This window comes from Falco rusticolus, chromosome 1 (genome assembly GCF_015220075.1).
Source record: "Falco rusticolus isolate bFalRus1 chromosome 1, bFalRus1.pri, whole genome shotgun sequence".
NCBI lineage: Eukaryota > Metazoa > Chordata > Aves > Falconiformes > Falconidae > Falco > Falco rusticolus.
In genome coordinates, this window is record NC_051187.1 from 100163985 (window position 1) to 100186010 (window position 22026).

Sequence of the window (22026 nt, forward strand, 5' to 3'; positions counted from 1 at the left end):
GAAGAATAGTTTTGTAAGGAATATTTCATGCTAGAGGCATGTGTTAGCGAATAATACTTACTTTTGATTAATTTCAGTTTATCTGAGTACTTTGCAACTGGTAGGTCCACTATACAATAATATCATCTACTAAATAAATATTTTGTTGTAGGCAAGTGCTTGGGAAAAAAAATTATACTATTAACACTTCTTGCATTGGACAGAAGCCTTGCCTTTTGCTTGTCTTTCCTTAACTACCCAGTAGCCTTCATTTTCTTACATATTTTTAGGTAGAGGAGTGTCAAATTCCAAGGCTGCCAGCCCCTAAGAGGAGAAGGTATTAACCATTTGACATGATTTTAATGTCTGTTTTGTAGCTGATGCTTCCCAGGTGAAACCAGCTCTGTTTAATGTCTAATCCAAGTTGAAAACCACTTATCTATTAATAGAGTTTTTAGACAGATCCTTCCCCCTGGCAGTGCCCCTGGCACTGAAAGAGGACACTTGGTCACAGAAAGGAAGGGACGGCGGCAGTTGAAGCAGTGCAACCATCTGTAACTTGAGTTCTGAATGTACTTAAGGGGAAAAAATGCCCTTTGTTTTTATGTTGCAAAAATTCTGAATCATTTTAGGTGGTTCATTTCCTTATCTTTCAGAAAAATGTGGAAGTAGATAGGAGAGTATTGAGGTGTATTGTGCAGTTAGATTCTTTGTCTGTCTTTCAAGGGACATTTATTGGTCTCAGTATAATGGAATTGAGATGGACTGCCTCCTTGACTAACAGCTTGGTGAGGTGCACAGAAGTGCCGACATACAGTGTAACTGTCCATCTTCTGCATACTTCACATCCATGTATGGAGTCATTATATCTAAAGCAAGACAGAAACATGCATAATCTGTGTGGTAGGAAGGCAGCTATCTCCTCCTATTAAAAATACTCTTCCATATAACTTCCAATTTTCTTTTAGGGGTGATTATGTTAACGCTTTGGCACATTATGAGAAGGGAATCACTGGAAACAATAAGGTAATTCCTTTTTAGTAATGATAGCATTTGTACTATCCTACTGCATATTAAGTTACCATGTTTCAGACTCATTTGAATTCAGATTTTTTTATTCAGCTCTAAATCTATATGACTGTTGCTTTTGGGAGAGTAGCCTTTGCACTTCTCTTATTTTTAATATACAGAACGATGCTTTCTGTAGGTAATAAAGCAGTATTACCATTGTATTAACATGGCATAACTAGTCTTAGACTGTTATACTATGAGCAGTTTCACAATAGATGTGCAAATATCAGAGAGAATATTGCTAGGATTTTCATTATTATAGCAAAAGTCCTAATTATTCCTTCCATTCTTTACTGAATTGTTATCTGTATAAAGACAAGCAAAGATTGTGTTAGAAAATAAACGTCATGTTCAGTAGATCCTCCCTTATTCTGGCATTATTTCCCCTCATATTTGCAAAATTAAATGATAATAGGGGAAATAGCAACATTTCCTGAAGTCAAGCCATTTGGCTTTATGAAATACCGGTGGCCTTACCACCTTTATTAAAAAATAAATAAAGGAAATATTCTGCTTGTAATTTTTTTTTCTCTACTGTTGGATTTGGAGGAAAGAGGAGAGTAGTACTGAGCTGTCTGTAAAACAGATTCTTCTCACGTATGCTTGGTCTGGACAGATCTTGTAAGTAAAATGTAAAAAATTTAAAGACAAAGCTTAAGAAGAAGACTAAGCTGAGTTCCAAGTAAGTGTCAGCTGCAGCTGGGCAAGAATTTTGAGGCAAAAATTGATTTTATTAAGTCTGTATAATGTTTTGTTAATTTGTTTCAGTGCTTGGTTACTGTGGCTTTTGTGACCTGATATTTCTAACGTATAATGTGCAGTTACTGCTTTCCATTTGATTTCCAGCACCAGGAACATGATGAAGCTTGCCTCGCTGGAGTGGCTCAAATGTCCATTCGAATGGGAGATATCCGTCGAGGGGTAAACCAAGCCATCAAACATCCCAGCAGGTTACTAAAAAGAGACTGTGGCGCTATTCTGGAGAGTATGAAGGTATTCAAAAGAGTGAATAAAGCTAAGGCTGAATACGTGAATTCATTAGGCTATTTACTTATTTGTAATACTAATTTAGAAATTATATTTTAATGATTTCCAATATTGTAGCAATTTTCAGAAGCTGCTCAGCTGTATGAGAAAGGGCAATATTATGACAAGGCGGCATCAGTATACATCCGGTGTAAAAACTGGTAAGTACAGTTTTCAGGGAAGTGTTACATTTCAGGGACTTGTTGTAGTGCTCTTCGGAAAGGAGCGGTTCTCTGAATAGCACAAATATCTCATTAATTATGTTTCATTGATTTTATTGTTCCCTCTCCCAAGCTTAACGAAGACCAGTGTTCTCTCAGAAGCTTGTTGTTTTATAGTTTTACTGTAAATGGGAGGTAGTTTTCCTTTTTTTTTTTTTTTTTTTTTTTTTTTATATTTAAAGCTACCTGCAGTTTTGAGTACTTTGTGTGTGTGTGTGTGTATGCATGCACTGAATTTGGTAATTTTATTTGTGTGGTTACTGTTTAGATCATTACATTTCTTCAGTTATCAAATACATAGCTGAGACTGAATATTCAGTTGGAAGCGATTCGAAGTTGTTCATTCAAGTGGAGTCTGTATCATGAGTAGTCAAAGTCATTGCCATTATGGTCAATACATTTTTAAAATTTTTTTAAGTGAATTTGATTATTTTCAAGTTTCCAGTGGGAAAATACAATTTCCTGAGAGATTTAAGGGCTTAATTCTTGCCTAAGTACATTTTATGGACTTCTGATATTAAGAAAGGATTGGAGCCGAGATCAAAAAGACCTTTCCTTTTTCATATGAGTGCTCTAAAAGTTAAGTTGGAATATTATGTTCATTTACTAAGGAAAATTTTATTCCGTCATAGACGTTTCAGTGGCATCAGAATGGACCAAGAGAACACTTCATTAAGTAGGGTAGCTTGCATATAATAATAGCCTTGATTTGGGAAGCGGGAGGTACAAGCTTTGCTTATGCCAGCAGAAGGAGGTTCAGTTTGGGGACTGCTCTGTCTTTTAGGCAGAGGGGTGAGATTTAAGGGCAGCCTCTTTGCAATCGCTCGTATCCTTTGTCTTGAAAGGCCCACTGCTTTGATTGCTGGCTTTTACAGACGATTTGTCTGTGTGCAACTCCTGAAGCTAGATTTATGGAAGGACTGACACAGTTATGTGATCTTCCACACTCTGCTGTAACGGATGTTGTTGCTTAGAGCATCTGGTTCTAATTGCCTGGGTTCCTCTGTACAACCTATGGCCTTAAGCACACAGTCATGGGACTAATCGCAACTGCACCTATACTGGTAGCCTTTTGTACTCTTCTGGACATTCCTTCAGGTTACAGTTTTAATACTGTGCTGCTTTTGCAGATTAATTAGAGAATACCACAGGTAAAAATTGTTGGTCTGGCACTTTTTATGCTTGTACATCTCAAACTTTAAAAAGAAAAGATAACGTCCTCCTTTAAGCCTCTTTGTTCATGAAGCAGTCTATAATTTCCAGTTCTTACATCTACAAAGTACAGCTTTTTGAAAATATTGAAGTGCCTTCAAAGCTTACACATTATGTTCAGTTACTTCTTATTTAGCCTCCTTATCAGTGTTGATACAAATATGTCTATTTTACTGGAGAAAATTTGAAACCAGTTATCTTTTTAAAATAGCTATTATCTTGTCTTTCTAGGGCAAAGGTGGGTGAGCTTCTTCCTCATGTTTCATCTCCAAAGATTCACCTACAATATGCAAAGGCCAAAGAGGCAGATGGCAGGTGTGTTGGCTTATCTTTTTTTATAAAACATTATTATTGTTGTTATTGTTACTATTATACATTACTCTTTTTGTAAAAAAAACTAAAAGACCGACCTTAAATTTTGCATAGAATAGCCTTGTGAAAATGGATTCTGAAATATGTAAACTTAGGGTGTTGTGTAAAGATCTTAACATAATTATGGACCTACTAGTATCAAAGATGTGTTTCTAAATTGATTGTTTTTCTAAATTGATTGTTTTTCTGTCTAAGTATTAATCTCTTTCTAACAAAAATCATGAAAGGTTTTACACTGTTGCACCCAGTGCAGTATTACATTTAGCAGAGTACTGAAGTTCAGTTTGTTTTTAAAGACTCCTTAGCTGTGATTTTTGAAGGTCATTCAAAGGGGGAGTAATCATGACAGAAGATTTTTCATTCTAGAACCAAATTAATGTTACATCTTAATGGTTGCGCTTGCAAAATATTGAATAATGTGACATTATTGGCTGAAGTGAAAGCCCAAAGTAGGTTGTATTTAATCACAGAATGTAGTTTCTGGTGGTCCTTGCTGATAAGTAAATGTGCTTCAGAATAATGATACTTTACCAAAGCTAATTGTTTGCATTGATGAGACTAGAAAATACTGTTCATGTCAATTGCATAGTGTGAGAATGAGAAATTTCTTGGTCTTGTTTACAGAGCAGAAAGAAGTCTCATTTTTAAAACTGCACAACTAGTTATCGTATGTTTGGGTTTTATTATTCTCTCACTCCCAAGCGATTTCATATGGAACTTATGAAACAGAAGATGGTTGCTGATGAAACAGATGAACCACTTTTAAGATATACCAAAAGGCAGAGTAGGTCAAAAGTAGTATTGTAGTAAATGTTTTTGTGTCGTCTCTGCCTTTCATTCTCCCAAGAGGAAATGAAATAGTGACAAAAAAATATAGCAGATGCAAAACAATGCTATTATATGCAAACTGAAAGGAAGGTGTCACACAGTAACCTCTCAGAAATAAAATACTGTATGTTTCTTTCACACTGTATTGTAAAGAGTTATTTAAAGGTTAGAAAAACTCATGTGGAACCATTATTTTGCAGGTACAAGGAAGCTGTGCTAGCTTATGAACATGCAAAACAATGGGACAGTGTAATTCGACTATATTTGGATCACCTTAATAATCCTGAAAAGGCCGTTAACATTGTGAGAGAAACACAGTCTCTTGATGGAGCAAAGATGGTGGCCAGGTAGCAATCATATTGTGCACGTTTAAAAAAACAGGTGAAAGAGGCCATACCTGTGGGAGGTTGGTGAGGCTTGCTAAATGTGTGAGACTCTGGTTGTTGGTACTTGGCCAGTGACCGTGTATCTCGGTTTACTGGTTTGACAGCTAAGTAGGTACTGATTTGGTTTTGGTGGGGTTTTTTTCTTTCTTTCTGATTAAAATTGTATTAGCCTGAAGTAATAAGTTTAGACAATAATAAAAGTTGCCATGCCCTATTATTTATACTAAGTTAAGTTTAGTAACCTATTTAAAATAATCAACATTTAAACGAAATTAGAAATATATCACATTTGTATGCCACAAAATATACTATATTCCTAAAATATTTGGTGTGTTCATTATGCTGATTATTACTAAGGTATTAATTTGTTCATTCTGATTAGATTCTTTCTGCAGCTGGGTGACTATGGTTCTGCCATCCAGTTCCTGGTCATGTCCAAGTGCAATAATGAAGCTTTCACATTAGCTCAACAACACAACAAGATGGAGATTTATGCTGATATCATCAGTGAGTATTCAAGGTTAATAGTTTGGGTGCAGTGTGTGTTGCTGTTCTTTTAATTGGTTTAGACCAAACTGAAATCGTAAAACAAGGGGGGTGAAGTTTTGTGTCCCAGCCTTTTCCATCTCCAGTCACCATGGACAGATCTGGCAATATGTGTCTCATGCAGGCCTACAAGCTACACTTTGCTTTTCAGCGTAGGTGTCTCCATTGGTCTTCAGTCTAGGTTGTTTTCAAATCTTGCCTGTCCTAGAGCTTCTTCTGTTTATCCACAGAGATAAAGCATTTGCCTAGACTATTTTCTTGTGTTTGTTGAGGAATCCCTTTCTTTGACCTTGATATGTGTAGTACTTACTGCTTTTGCATGACTCAGAATTTTACTGGTACAGTTCTTGATTTTTATCCCATTTTTCTTTTTTCACGGTTCCAGCTATTTTCTTACATGTATGTGTCACTTGTCTTTCCTTTTTTCCTTTTTAAGGCCCTTTGTAGCCTCCTCTTGTCTCGGTGAGAGACAAAAAGGAGACCTTACTGGGAAGCTGGCTTCTACCTCGGGCCATCAAGTCAGTCAGTAGCCAGCTTGTCAGTTTACAGTACATTTTATATTTTTCACCATTCTTTGTGGAAATACTTCCACATATGTATCTACCAAAATATCTCATTTTTTTGATTAATCTCTTCCTTTAAAAAATGTACTCTTGTTATTAATGGTATAAAAACCTGACAACAGCTAGCTTGGTGATGTACTGTTGCAGCTGCTTGGCAAGGTGGCCACTGTTGCTCTCTTGGTCTTTATGCTTTCTTCCCTCTCACCTCTCCAAAATAGAATGTCTCAAATTGTAATCTTAAGTGGGTGAAAAAAGGATTTAAAACTAACTTTGGAGTAGTGGCTGTCTTTGTTTTAGATGTGTGCAGTAAAACGGAGTCTCGGTTAGAAGACTAATTAGTATTCTCTGCCTGCCATGTGGTTACATTGGTCCTGATAGTCTTGTTCTGTGCCATACAGATATACTCGCATATTCTTAAGCTGTGAAAATAATTCAGGTGATAATTTTATAAGCACTTGCTCTGTTTCACTGTTGCCAAGACATAATGGAAAAAATCATTAGTAGGTTGTAATTATGTCATTTTATTATGTCTGTTAAAAAAGCAGAAATCCCATTATGGCGCAAAACCTATGGAACAGGTTATTTCACTGCATTATTAGTGCCCGATGTCTAACATTTAGTCTGATTCAATAGGAAAAAATGCGTAAGACATAATTTGACTGTAGCTGGCTTTGGGTTTCTTTGAGTGTCAGTAGAAAAAAAACAGGATTATGTTCCTTCAGTAGGGCCTTTATCTTACTTAATAAGAATACTTTGCTATCATTGCTATCTATCTGTTGCAGGTTCTGAAAGTACTAGCAATGAAGATTATCAGAGCATTGCACTGTACTTTGAAGGAGAAAAGAAACATTTTCAGGCGGGAAAATTTTTCATGCTGTGTGGTCAGTATGGACGGGTCAGTACTTAAGACACCGACAGTTAAACATTCATGGAAACTATTCAAAATACAGTACTTCAAAATCAGGGGAGTTTGTAGTAGACTGTAGCTGCCTCAACCAATGACATACTGATATTTTTTAAAAGTGTAAAAAAAGTAGGCGAACTAGTTATATTTACAATTATCCACGTTGTATCCTGTGAATTGCACGCTGCCATGCACATATCTATTTCATAGCAGTAGAGGCTCCAGGTGGATCAACGATGTAGTGTTCTCACTGAATCTCTAAATGCCATGAACACTGAAGTAGAATTTATTTATGTTTTATTAGCTTGACCAATGAAGACTTGGTTGCTGACTATTGTAATATTGTAGCATGTTCTAACTTAAAGCTTTTTTTAAAAAAAGAAGTATGCTAATTGAAGTTTGTCAGTTGGCACACTTTTTGATCAGTTACAAATCAGTGAACCGATGCTTATTAAACGTTTGACTTCTGTATACTGAACACATACCAAAAAAATATTATTGAGTTTTACAAATTACAGCCATCGTAGGTGACCACTCCTTCAACTGGGGTGTAAGGGGGCAGATGTGTGTGTCCAGTGGCACATTAATCACTAATTTCTTCTCACCATATTGCTGTGAACACCTGTCACAGTTAGGTGAAGGTGTACACTGGAATTTGGCAGACTCAACTTTTCTTTCTTGAAGGAGTATCTGTAAGCAGCTGCTACCTCTGTAGTGTATGTGGTTGTCCTTATGGCTGTAAAATACAGTCAAGATAAGCATTCAGTGTGGCTCTTGTCTGTCAAAATGCAGAGGGAAATAACTTGATAAAAATTAGGAAACTGTTATTTCATGTGTCTCAGTTTTAACTTTTCTTCTATATCGTTTTAGGCCTTAAAGCACTTTATGAAAAGTCCAAACACAGAAGATAACTTGGCTATAGAAATGGCAATTGAAACAGTAAGCAACTTTGATAAAACAAAAAAAAATTTGTCTTCTCAAGAAGTTTACCTTCGGTATGATAACATTTTCATAGCGTCAGTGAGTGTGTTCGGACAGATTGCAAATAGAAGGAAAACTTTAAATACGAGCTACCGCATGTCAAAGCAATGAATCTGGTTTGAACACACAGAACTAAAAAAAGCATGGTTCAAATCTGTCTAGTTTCAGCATTTTTATGGAAAGCCTCCGTATTAGTATTCCTCCTTTCTTTTTCATACCATAATTTCTTCTGTCTTTATTTAATAGGTGGGACGGGCAAAAGATGAAGCCCTAACAAATCAGCTGATAGACTACCTTATGGGAGAGAGTGATGGCATGCCCAAGGTACTGTGTTTTTATCACTGCTATTGTGTCACGTTGCTGTGCTGCGAGGTCTTCTGAGCTTATTACGTCCTAAAATTTCGGTAGACACAGACTGTGTTCTAGCTTGATTTCATTAAGGAGCAAGACTTACGTGATCACTCTGTGAGTCACTCTCCCAGTAACTTCAGTTTCAGAAAGGTAAGAAAAGAAGTAACTATCTTGGATATAATCATCTTTCTCCAAGCTTTATGAAAGAAAGTAGCTGGACAGAGGAGATTCAAATTAACGCTCATACTGAGGGGAAGAGGCAAAACTTAGCTGTTTGTTCATGCCAGCTAGCCAGTTGGCTGTTGCCTTTCCCAGATGGACGGTCAGCATGTGTGTTACTCGAGACTAGCTGCAGTGCTGTTCTCTTCTTGCAGCGTGGGGAGTTGGTCTGACTGTTCCAGTGGAAGAAAGTGAGGTAGTAAATAGGAGGTGAAGGACAAAACCCCCAAGGTGATCAGGCTACATTAGTTCCTGTATTGACAGATCAACACAAGACATAAAAAGCTGTAGACAGATTCTCAAAATTGCCAGCTCCCTGTTGATTTCTGAAGTTTTTAAAGACCATGTTTTCAAAATAAGCTTAGCCCACCCAAAACAACTCAAAAATTTGCCACTGAGAACACTTAAGGATCGAACAGCTTCATGTGGATGTCCTTATGACGGTTAAACCTTATTTTTAAAAAATCGTCTTTCTTTTTGGATTTCTTATTATGTAGAAGTATTTGTTTTAAAGTTTGAACTGGTTAGTCAGAGTGAATTTAATCTGTGGGTTTAGGCTCTAGTTCTGTCAACTAAAACACCAGAGTTTGTTCTGTGTTAGAGAATAAAATTACAGATTTTATTTATGTTAGAAATTTTTTTTAAATAGGAGGCACATTTGAAGATTTTTGGTGACAGACCTTCCTAACATGGAAGTTTGATTAACAATAGGAGAACAAAATACTGTGGACACAGATTGTTTTGGTTTTACTCATCATTATCATAGAAAAATCTTCTTTGGATCCTTAGAACCATTAATTTTTTTCTTTTATACTCTTCAGGAGGTGCTTTGTGCTCTGTGCCATGAGGCTTCTTTTAATGTCACGTGACCAATTCATAAAATTTGGAAAAGACTGTTACCCTTTCTTCCAGGTTTCCTGATCCTTTGTTAAAAGCAAACTGTTCACTGGGTGCCATAAAGGCTTTTGGCAGACTGGTAGACTTACTTCGTCTTTTTCTGTCTTGTATATATGGATGTGGGAGTTGGAAGATACTTGCTGACAGATTGTTGTGCATTGGTTGCCAGTGCCGTAGGTTTGGTAATAGAAGAGGATCATTCACAAACTAAGCAGAACATAGATTGGATCTGTGTTATATATACACCATATAAGAAGTAGATTTTGACCATATTCTGTTAATAATGATTTTTTTTTTTTTTTCAGGACAGGTTAAAAATGTCCACTGTAAATATGATGTTAGACATCAGAACAGCAGCATTTAAGCTTAAGATGACAAACAGCTCTTTTGCAGAGTGACTGCTGGGGGCCTGTCTGGTTTGTCTGAGCTCAAGCTGTAGAAAAACAGACTTCACGGACCGTTTTTGGCTTCGATGTCTGTAGAGCTTATGGTACATTCAATCATATTTCAGCTTCAGTTCATGGAACTGAGAGGCTGAGCCACTTCAAGTTAAAACTTGCCTGCTACAGCAGAGCTTGAATGTGACCTAAGTGGCGCTGCACCCATGGTTTTCTACTGTGAAAGCCAGACCTTGGGTGCAGACGTTGCAATCTGCAATTAATTCTTAGTCAAGGAATTTAAGGTCTCATACAATCTCACAGTGAATAGTCAGGTGCAAAATGATACGTATGGAAAAGTCAGTTTTGCCTTACTAAGGGGTGTAAGGTTTGGTAATGATGGAGGTGACATGGTCTTGGTGCAGTAACTTTATTTCACCTCTACCTAATACTACAGCTGTGGTTTATGATTCTGTTGGGAGATTAGAGATTCTGGCTCTTTCCTCTTGGTATGGTGCCTGGAGATTAAGGGTTTGATATTTTAGACTTCTAGGGACACTGGACAGTCGATGGCCCAGCCAACTTTGCTTTTATAAAATCAAAACAAAACTCCCAAACCCTCTGTCTCTTTATTATTTACTTCTTATTATTTACCTGTAATTTGAAATGTGAGCATTAATAAAATTATGAAAGAAGCAAAACATAGTGAAACAAATGAAATTCAACTGCAAGAGACCAGAAGAGAATGAAGCTGTTGGAGGCATTGGATGAAAAATCTGTGCAGCATCAGTGTAAGCCAAAGTATTTTCATATTTATGCTGAAAGCTGGGTAAGACAGAAACTGTAGCATGCAGTCTTTTTTTTCTGAGAGTAGCAGCCTAGCCATCTGGTTGAAAGAAATGCGTAGGACTGGATAAGGGAAGTGAGCTACAGTACAATCTCCGTAGTGAAGAGGTTCTAAAGATTGTGAGAAATGCTTGGGAATTTTGTGAATGCCATAACTGCCATATTTAACATTGTTTTGAATGTCGATGTAGAGCTTGCTTTTCCTTGTTTAAAAGCTCTCTCTTCTTCTGAATGCTTTAATCCAATCTGCCATAGTCTCTCTCAGTGAGTAACAAAATTTTTTATCAAATCATACATGTATGTTTTTAAAATCTATTTAAGAAACAATTAATCTTTATTATGCTATGGAGACAGTGGTTTTAAAATTATGAAGCCAATGGGGTTGTTTATAGATAATAGCAGCTTTTTTGTGGTGGTATTTTTGTAAAGCTGAAAGTAAGAGTGAATTTAAAGTAGCCATGCAGCAGAAACTTGCTAATCCTTTCAAGCATTGATCTTCAGACCAGATCATTACTCACAGCAGCCTGATTGCTTGAAACCTTTCGGGGCCAACAATTTTGTGGCATTTTAATGAAGTACCATATTATCAAAATTATTATGCTTACCAAAATTTATTGTCTGACTAATTATGAACTATTTCTTAAATGTGTTACTATGTCAACTATTGTATTTGTTAACTTCAACACTAGAAGATTCTTAATTTGTCGTGTGTTGTTTTGTAGTTTCTCAGGGAGTGTTAACTAGCAAGGTTCTGCTGTTTTCTGTGTGCATATTTACTAAGTGCATGCATTTTAAAAAACAAAACTAAATTAAAATCATGGCTATCTAGTATTAGGTTCAGTTAGATCGCAATAATAAAGTTTTCCAAAGACCTTAGGAAACGTGTTGTCAATTGAAAATTCCTTCCTGCACTTTTTGCTTTTAAAATGGCTGACTTTAAGAATATTCAAGTGAACATGAGACTGTTTTTCTTAAACACCTTCGACTTTTATAATTTTTTTCTACATATGGCTGCCATGTAAGTAATTTAAATGTATTATTTAAGTAAAATATAATTAGGGACATGGCAAATACCATATAAGACCACGCTGATCCGTGCTGGGACAGATTCCTCCTCCTGCTGCAACCATTTGCTGCATTATGCATTACCATTTGTAATATTTTTTGGTTTACCTGACTCAAGGAATAGCAACTTTGCTTTTTAAGGCAGTTTACAGTGAATAAATAGCCACTAATACAGGTAGTTGCGGTTACTTTATTATCTAGATAACTGTTTCATTATTCTTAAATTATGGTTCTGATGATGTTCGACCTTTCAATCATGTGTTACTTAAAATTCTGCTCCATCATTAGTTGAAAAGTAAGTACTTTGGGTCACTTAACGTTTTTCCTGATATTGTGCATTAAAAAGAATTTGACTTGCCTTTTTTATTTCTGTATGCCACTTCCTCTTGCTTTTATTTCTGTGATTTTTCTTCCTTTTTTTATCTGGCCTCTCAAGTAGGGAGTTAGTCTTTGTAGTCACCTTCTTTATAAGAAAATGCCTTTATCTTTCACATATCTGTTCCTTTGAATTTCTGCCTTTTTTGCTATGTGTTTGACATACAAAGCCCACACAGTATTCCAGAGAACAGCACAACATTGATTAATATAATTCTTTTAGAAGACATTTTAATACTATTTTAACATAGAATACACATTGAAAATGTTTGGGTTTACTACTAATACTGCAGAATTTGTTTGTTTGGTTTTGTTGCTAAACTCTCCATAAAGCTACCGGTGTCTTTTTTTTTTTTTTTTCTTCCTGATTTGTATATTTAAGTTGGAACCATTATATACAATATTTCAGCTTAATTTAATCTTGACTTACTGGTTAAAAGATTATCACGTACAGGCTTTACTATTTATTGATCCCATTTTAGAAATCACTGCTAAAGATACAAAATAGTGACACTAGCCCAGTTGGTTTTTTTCACTTAATAGTTTCTTTTCATCATAAGCAAGGTAATTTTATTTTGTATTGTAGTTGTATTTTTAGGACTGACCTCTTTTGAGGATTTTCTCAGAATCCTTATGAAAGACCAGTTCTCTTCTCTCTTGATTTCTTTTTCTTTTTTTACCAGTCTGCTAGAAATTTGAATACACTTTACAAAAATTGAACTCATTTGCTTTCTTCAATACTGCCATCTTTTTTTTTTTTAAAGTTGTTTTTAAATTACTTCATGAATTCTCCTGCTGTTGGTTTGCCAGTTCATGGGTGAACTCCTTGCTCATTTGCCATTCTTGAGTCATGTAGGTATGTCAGAAGCACATAGTATTGCAAATCATAAATGTTAGGCATTTTGTTATCTACTTGCCCGCTTTATTTTCAGGTTTTTAGCCATCTTGGATGTCTGCCGTCTGGTCCCAGAATAATACACGTTTTAACGGCCAGATTTTGTCATCCTCGTCCATACTAAAAAATGTTTGCATCTAGATCCGTTAACATAATATAAACATTTCTAGCAAGATTCTGATGTCTAGAACGAATCCTTTGGGTTTTTTCTGACATCATAAATGCCTACATGTCTGAAGTTGTTGGGTTTCCACCTGTACAACTCTCTGTGTATCTAATGGTCTGCAGCTTTCTGCATCTGCACTGCCAGGGCTTGGCCAGCAGCTGCCGCAGCTCAGGCAGCACCCTCACGCGGGGGTGTGTGGCTGTGCTAACGGCCAAACCCGGGTGAGTGTCGCGTAGCTAAAGCGCGTGGATACAGAGCTCTTCAGAAAACAGGCCAGCTTGTCTGCTTTCGTTTGAAGAAGGTGGTGGTGGGATGAGCAAGTAAAGAAAGGGAATACAGCAGTATGTCTTCAGTTAGTATTAATTGCTTTTGTGTGATTTAATTAAGGATGCCAAGTACCTATTCCGCTTATACATGGCACTGAAGCAATACAGAGAAGCTGCCAGAACGGCTATAATAATAGCCAGGGAGGAGCAGTGTTCGGGTAAGTTTGTTTTCTCTGATGTGACAGCATCTCTGACGCTACATCCTTGCAGTACTTAGGGCACCGTTACTTATACAGGATTGTACTTAGAAAAGACATCTGTCAATGCTTTTAATTGTATTCAAGTTTACTTTTGAGTTAGAAGTAGACTTTGTGAAAAGGTTGGGACTCATACCTGTATATTAACTATTGGGAAAAAAGAAAATTGTGGAAAATATCTGCATTCCTTATTACATTCAAGTAAACATAGTGATTAAGATTGCCTCCGAATTTACTTTTCTGTGTATCGCAGATCTTAGGATTTCAGTTCCTACATGCGGTTTCCTAATTGGGTACTGATCCTTTAGTCTTTGCACATGATTTTTTTTCAGCGGGAGGTGTGTACAGGAGATGATTTCTATTGAAGGATCAGACACCTGCTTGCTTAAGCCTTGTTTTCCCTTGTTAGAAGTAGCTGAAGTTAGAAACAGAAAGAAGAGACAGGGCCAGAAGGAAAACAGCTATTGCCTCCGTTATTGGCTCTTTTCTGTAGCCATGGCAGCAGCCCTGCCATGGCACTGCTTGCTTGTCATTTCAAGTAAGTTAAGAAAAACGTCGATAAAGGAAAAACAGCAGACTCGGGAGCAGCCCAGGCAAATTAACATTTATGGGCTGTTCCTTAGCATTGGGCTAAGGAGCAGAAAATCTCTGAAACCCTTGGCCAGCATGATTTCCCAATTCATCGCAGCGCTTTTTTTACAGAAGCACAAACGCATTATGTGATGTGCTTATTATTATGTAAGCAGGAAATGTAAAGGCTCGAGGGTTTAAATATTTACTAGCTTCTCCAAATGTGAAAGCTTTATCTGAAATGCAGTATCCCATAATGCATTTCATATTCCTGAATAGTACAGGTATGTTCTGCAGCAGTCTGATAATAAGCACAGTATTTTTTGCATTAAAATCGCCAATCTTGCAGTAACTCCTTCCTCTGCAGAGGCAGAGTTTTAGATTGTACTCTTCTTCAGATTTCAGTGAGTTTGATTCTGAAGTTTATACCAATATAGCTTGTTCTTTCCTTAAAAATCCATTTAAAAAATAACAACTTAATTCATACTGTTTAGTATTTTCCTTTGGGTATGCCGTTTTAGGCGCAATTTTCCTTTTAAGTTGTTTTTATGTAATCATTATTACATATGTAATATGTACTGATTGTATTATACTGAGAGTCAGTAATACAGCATGAAAAATTCATGTTGTTTTCCAGCAACTAATCCTGGAGTGGTATTTAGCTGCCTCACGCTAATTCCACAGGTTGATTCAATTGTAGTGTATAACAGCTTGTAAAAAATTGCTCTACAGAGGAAAAATGTTTGCTGATAAAGAGGGAGGAAAAAAGTTTCCTGAAATAACTGACTCTGAAATTTCCCTTAAACGCCTCCAACTGCAGAGTATCACTTCTTTACGCTCCAATAATGAAAAAAACCCAACCAAACCAAACCCAAGCAAAACAAAGCAAGAACAAAGAACTAGCCAAGGGTAGACTAACTGTACTGGTTGTTTTCAGCTACGCTGATAATTTAATGAAATCCTGTGGTTTCTGGACAATCCTTGATAGTGACCTTGAAGCAGTTTAACCTAGTGAATTAACATTCAAATTTTAATTCTCTCTCTGACAGGTTTTGGGTTTGTTTGGTTGCAGAGGCAAGGAGTTGCCAAAGCAAATGATGAAGTAAAAGTATGTTAAATTAACATTTAAACAACAGCTTTTCAATAGCTGACATTGAAGAAAAAAGAGAAGTAACGTCTCTTGATGGTTTAAAAATACCTTTTCTCCCCTTTATTGTGGAAGCAATGTAGGATACAGCATCTTTCCTTTTTAAAGTTTAGTATCAATATGAAATTGTCATCCACATACATATTCTGATACTGTTTAGATGACTTCTCCAAGTGTAATTTTTTTTCTGATTTAGCTCCGTGGCTGATACCGTTTAGGATACTGTGACAAAGAACTGCTTGTTACTTTCCAAAGAAGCAAAGTTCTTTTGCTCTAAGACTCAACATAACTTCCTGTTCAGCTTCATAGGTGTCGTTAGTAGAGAAATTGTTATGAAAAGTTAAATTTACTGTTCATGGTTGGTTTTTGTAGGAAACTACCGAAATGCACACGATGTTCTTTTCAGTATGTATTCAGAGTTAAAGACCCAGAAGATTAAAATTCCTTCTGAGATGGCTACAAACCTTATGATTCTACACAGCTATATTCTAGTGAAGGTAAAGAATTGAGAAACTGAATTAGGCATAAGTTGCGGTTTCTGATTTATTGAACTGTACATGTGGGTGCTCTGTATACGAAAATTACATTGTCCTATAGGTTGTATCACAGAATCCAAGTGCATGCTGACAGCAAGCTTCAGGAAGACAACCTGTGGTTGTGTCTGCCTTTTTGATTAGCATACTCTTTTTTAAAAAAGTACTGAATAATTAAAACCCTACATGTAGCTTCCTGTATTTCTTTTGCATACATAGTTACAAATGTTATGCTACTCGTACAATTACTATTATTATTAGCCGTAAGCAGATCACTGCTTTTCTGTAAATGAAATTAAGCAGGGGGCCTCCAATGACTTCCTGTAGTTAACCCGTGGCCCGTCAGGACACCCGCCAGCCTACACCAGCTGCTGGCCTCCCTGCCAGCAGCGAGGCAAGGGCGGGCAAATAGCGGGGCGAAGGCCAGACAGACCGTGCTGGGAGAGAGCCCCTATAAAGTCTCTGGTCCTTTCTGCAGCACACCGTGCACCTCTGCTCGGTTGTGTGAAAGAGCCGTGGGTGTGCAGCTCCCGGAAGGATGAACGCCAAGAGCAGGCAGGCTGCGCAGTTACTTTCTAAAGGCTGCCGTTATTCGGAGATGTTTGTTGTGTTCCAGACTCACGTGAGACGTGGTGATCACATGAAGGGAGCGCGTATGCTTATACGTGTAGCCAACAACATCAGCAAGTTCCCATCACGTAAGTGCCGACAGCACAGAAGAGCGTGCTGTGCTCTACAGGACGATTCGTTAATCGTTGCATTAGCAGGTCCATTCTCCTCCTGTGGTCCTGCAGGGCACGTGACCGCGTGTGACCACACGGTGCGCTCTGCCACCCTCCCCAGGGTGGCTCTCGGATAGTTGGCCTCCAGGACGGGTTCCTCACCAGCCGTTTAATCTGTTGTGACCCACCGTAACTGCAGAACTGAGCTGCCTGAGCCACACACAAAGTCTCAAGGATCGTATGTAACGAATGGATTGGTTCTGCAGCTTCATTAGAAAAAACTTAACTGATTTTTTTTGAAAGTACTTTTTGGGGACATGGAAAATGTGGACTTTTATACAGTGCAGAAACGCAAGGCGGTGAGAGGTGAAACCATGATTTTCTTGTATTCAGTTACAGGAATTGCACAAGTTGTGCAACTCTGTAGCATGAGGAAGAAGAAAAATACTGTCATTTTTTATCAGTACCTTTTTAGCCACATTAGCTCAAAGCTTTTTAACGTTAATATTGGTGACTAAATATTTCACATCATTGTTTCATTCTCTTACAGACATTGTGCCAATTTTGACTTCAACTGTAATAGAGTGTCATAGAGCAGGATTGAAGAACTCGGCCTTCAGTTTTGCTGCTATGCTGATGAGACCCGAATATCGTAATAAAATAGATCTTAAATACAAAAAGAAAATTGAAGCGATGGTCAGGTAAGCAGTGTTAACATGTACTTTCAAATGTACATAGTATCAAGGCTTCATGTACAATGCTATTTTTGCTCATAAAGCCTATGGGCTTCATCCTGTCTTCGTCTTATTTCACTGTCTCAGAGTTGGAAGGCTGAGAGCCATTTCCCCACCACCACCATCCCACCTGCTCTGAAAAGTAAAGGCTTTTCTGTTCCCTTGCATGCAGCAAACCTGAAATGTAGTGTTAGTGTAAAATGCTTCCCAACTAGCAGCAACATTTTCCATCTTGTCCATACAGGCGCAAGTGCAGCCACACAGCTTCAGTTGTTCTCCAGTTAGGAATGTACGTGGCAACTGTTCGCTGCTGCAGCGGTGTGCTCTTCTGTGATTTGGGCTACTGCCTAAATGGCCAAGATAAAAAAAAAAACCGTAAGGGCAGATGGAAAACAGATGAATTCTTAACATTTTCTTCCTTGTCTGAAGTTCTGGTTTTCTCCAGTATTTTGAGGGTCCGGGACTTGCTGAGCCCATAGGGGAAGTCTGGGTATTTATTAAGTCTCTCTGCTTGAAGCTATGTACAATTTATAGTGACAGGTACCTCCTGTGACAAGAAGTTCCACTGTGTCAAGGCTGGCCCCTGGCTAGTTCAATGTGATCCCTTGTAGCTTTCCTCTTGAGAGAGATCTAGCCTTTTCTGTGCCGCTTACAGTTTTATAAACCTTTTTTTTTTTTTGACATTTTTCCCTCTTACCAGTCATTATCTTTTCAGGACCTGAAGTCTTAGTTTACGTAGCTTATCTTTTATGGATGCTGATCGTTATGGCCTTTCTCCAAAACCCTTTTAAAGCCTTTTTTGGAAGAGGCAGGACCAAAACTACATATTGTCTTCAAGATGTGGGCAACCCCTGGATTTATATAGTAGCAGAATGACTCTGTGTTCCACCCTACCTCCTTTGCTTTGACTGTTTTTAAAGCAAGCTGATGTTTTCATAGCATGTATTATAATTGCAAGACCCTGCTCCTACGCTGCAGCAGTTCAGAGTCCATCATCTTACACATGGAAATTCTTTTCCAACAGGCCTTGCTTTGGCTTCCCTCCACCCTTGTATTTTCTTAGCACAAAGTTGTTCTGGAATTCTTTGAAGCTGACTCTGGCCTATATCAGTCTGAATAACATATACAAGCTGTGCCATCACGTTATTTTCCCTTGTATTTTATGAGCAGCAGGTTACCACAGATGTGTACTATGAGAACTGTTTATTCTGTTCTGTTTAGCATCTTAACCATTTTTTTAATGCTTGCAGAGTTCTTCCCTGTTACCCGTTTGTTAGGAGTCTTACAACATTCCAGTAAGATTCTAAAATACAGTATCAAATGCTGAAAGCCACGTTGACTTGCTCCTAATCTATCAGTCAGGTTTACCCGTACCTCAGATTTCATTAAGTGGAGACAAAGGAACGGGCCACTGCAACATGCCTGGGCTGATAAAAGGAGAAATTCAGCTTTCTACAAAGTATCAAGATAACCAAGGAAACCATCTGTCTGCCTCCAAGGTTACTAGGCCAAACATTAGAAAGGATATATCCTCTTCATTGGAAAATACACTAAAAGTGGATCCAAACTCTTGATCTCAAAGTGTTCCATAGAAGATTAAGCATTAAAGGTTGCAGAAGAAATCTAGAAAAAGGTCTCACGCCAGGTGCTGTGATGTCTGGATCAGGACCAACAGACACTTGGGCAAAAACCAACCTGTGAAAGGCAGCGGTACAAGCTGCACTGGCCCTCCCCAGATGCTAGTTTTACTTCTTGTTACTTCAACTGTTTGTGGCCACTCCTGCACAGAAAAACACTGAAATAGAAAAACCATAGCTTGATATTTTATACGTATAGACTATGAGTTTTGAAATCTTTCTAAGTAGTATTACCTGTTACAGCTTTAAAAAGGTTATATTGTTTCAAATTAGATAGAAAATGACCTGTTCCTGAGTTTACAGAATTGTGATGAAGCTTGAGTGGTAGTTAGAAGTAATTATCTGGTAGAATACAAAATAGAAACTGGAAGCTATGCAAGTAAGCATCAAAGGCATTGGAAAACATCTTCGTTCAAGTTCAAAGCACTTGAGGTTTTTATTCACATTTGTATCTTACTCCTAGGCGTCCAGACACCACAGAGACAGAAGAGCCAACAACAGCCTGTCCGTACTGTGCATTCCAGCTCCCAGAGTGCGAACTTTTGTGTCCTGGCTGTAAAAACAATCTCCCATACTGTATTGCAACTGTAAGTGTCTGCCATGTTTTCCAAAGCTTTTCTCTCCTAAAAAGAAGTTTGTCTGAACATCTTTGGTTTGCTAGGAGTTTCAAGCTAGATGTTTTTGTGGGTTTGGTTGGTTGGTTTTTTTTCCCCAAGCTGCACTATGACAGAGTGTCCTTAGTTGCCACCTACAAGTTGCAGGCACTTGAGGGTGACAGTAAAATCACGAAGTGGTTCTGAAAGACTTTGGCTTCCTGAGAAGGCAGGTGGTGTACCGGGACTCCCTTCAACTGCAGCACACCCGGTGCCCTTTGGAGGACAGACAGGACTGTGCTTCCCAGCTCAGCCCTTTGTGTAGGTGCTGCAGTGCTCAGAGCAACGGTGGCAAGAGATGGCAGCCCTCCTCTCTTCTTCCGTGTACAAGAGCCGTGGGAGGGCACAGCTCTCAACCCCTGAACTCCAGGCTGCCAAGACTTCAAACAAAAACAACAACAAAAACACCCAACAACAAACCACTTAAGGCCCTTCCAAGGTTTAGTAACCTCAGCATTTCTTACATTACTGATCCTCACAGAAAGGAGAGAGAAGTTCTACCATTTGTTTCAGGATGATTTAGAGTGTACTGAACAGGTATGGATGGGGTACGTTTCCTAGTGGAAAAGCCATGCATCCTACTGTTACCAGCATGAGTACAAAATCTTTATACTGAGGTTAGCTACTGTATAACTAACAGACTCTGTTTTTACCATGTTCAAGTGATTAGTTATACTGGAATTACAGAAAAAACAAAATTTACTTGAGCAAGAATCAAATGTTGGAATTAACATTCTTTATTAAACTAAAGAATTAAGTCTTACAAAAAATATTAATAGCAATTAATCTATTTTTTTACTCTATTGGTTTAGCAGAGTAAGATTACCAATATATTTTAGAAGTAATATCTTAAAAGAAAAAAAGCAAGGCTTTTGAATACAGCTTTAAGAGCCAAACATAATGTACATAATTGTATATATATTCCATGTTATTTATTTAGGCTCTATCTTGGTTATAGTTCATTTACAACACAAGTATTTGTAACATCATTAGGAATGCAGCATTTTCACCTTTGAGAGTCAGTGTCAAAACAGTCTACTGTTGCATATTGTATTAAGAGCATAAATCTCTCATCTCTAAATGTAGTTCAACATGCTGGTGTGTTTTTATGGTATTGAAAAAGTACACATGGATTCTTGCTTCTAAAAGCAAATTTAGTGAACCATACCAAAAAGAGAGGAAATAATTTCTGTTTAAAGAGGCAAGTACCAGGCAGCCGCTACGTTCACAAATTTGACCGTGTTGAATGCAACCTCCTGGACTCAGGTGACATGCAACATCAAGTCTCTGTAGATGTACATACATGTCTAGACACAGCACTACAGGTAACATTTTAGAATCACCAAACTAAAAGAATTTTTAAAATTGTAATTCAATGCAGTCTTAGGTTTCTTTTTTAAAAAGAGCAATGTGAATTACAATGAAAACACTGCATCTCACCGAGAGCTCCGTTCCTAGTTACAGAATTTACACAGTAATCAGACTAGAGTTAACACGACCACGGGTTTGGGTTTTTAATTGCTCAGTCTTCAGAAAGCAGTTGCTGAGACTTTTTCACAGCAACAGGTACAAAACAAAATGCCCAGCGCACTGGGACAGCACACAACCCCTTAATTACTTGCGGCTTTTGCGTGCAGGGTCGACATATGGTACGAGATGACTGGACAGTCTGCCCACACTGCGACTTTCCTGCCCTCTATTCAGAATTCAAGAAGTAAGTTGGGGTATTTTCTTTTCCTTTTCTGTTGCACGATTCCAATGTTTGTTCGTATTTTAGCAGCAAACTGTTTCATTTGGTATTAAAAACACGTAACAGCTGGGGTGGGGTGGAAGAGGAACACCACTTACTCAGTAGTTCCATCTAACCTACTCACAGAACATCGCTTCAGCGTGGAACGAAAACCACAATAAAGAATTCGGCCAGAGATGCAGGGCTTCAGCAACAGGAACTGTCCTGAAGGTGGACGGGGGGAGCTTGTGCAAGCTCTCAGCTCCTTCCAGGAAGGACACCTGATATGGGGGCAGGGGGAACAGAGGCACAGCAGCAGTCACCAAAACAAACAGAATACAACAGAAAAATAGGTATAGGCTAAGGCAGCAATCACCTCTTGTCCCCAGTAATCATCTGTGCGAGAACGGGACTGGATAGCTGTGAAGCTCCAGGAGCTTCATGTTTAGCCCAAGTTCCTCTGTATGTTTCAATTGCCAAATTTTCCTCATGGCAAAG

At 37.9% G+C, this 22026-nt stretch overlaps 1 protein-coding gene across 3 annotated transcripts in view; it reads left to right on the plus strand.

Annotated features, from left to right (window-relative positions):
- The window catches only part of WDR19 (WD repeat domain 19), a 47096-nt gene that overhangs the window by 22534 nt on the left and 2536 nt on the right, over positions 1–22026 (plus strand). For all 3 annotated transcript variants that reach the window (XM_037391400.1, XM_037391391.1, XM_037391380.1), the window contains exons 21-35: positions 948–1005; positions 1897–2043; positions 2155–2237; positions 3741–3824; positions 4910–5056; positions 5478–5602; positions 6987–7099; positions 7979–8047; positions 8336–8413; positions 13668–13764; positions 15893–16017; positions 16670–16751; positions 17326–17476; positions 19610–19733; positions 21437–21513. In XM_037391400.1, the coding sequence (XP_037247297.1) occupies positions 948–1005; positions 1897–2043; positions 2155–2237; positions 3741–3824; positions 4910–5056; positions 5478–5602; positions 6987–7099; positions 7979–8047; positions 8336–8413; positions 13668–13764; positions 15893–16017; positions 16670–16751; positions 17326–17476; positions 19610–19733; positions 21437–21513 (1560 nt within the window). The remainder of the gene's footprint in view (positions 1–947; positions 1006–1896; positions 2044–2154; positions 2238–3740; positions 3825–4909; positions 5057–5477; positions 5603–6986; positions 7100–7978; positions 8048–8335; positions 8414–13667; positions 13765–15892; positions 16018–16669; positions 16752–17325; positions 17477–19609; positions 19734–21436; positions 21514–22026) is intronic.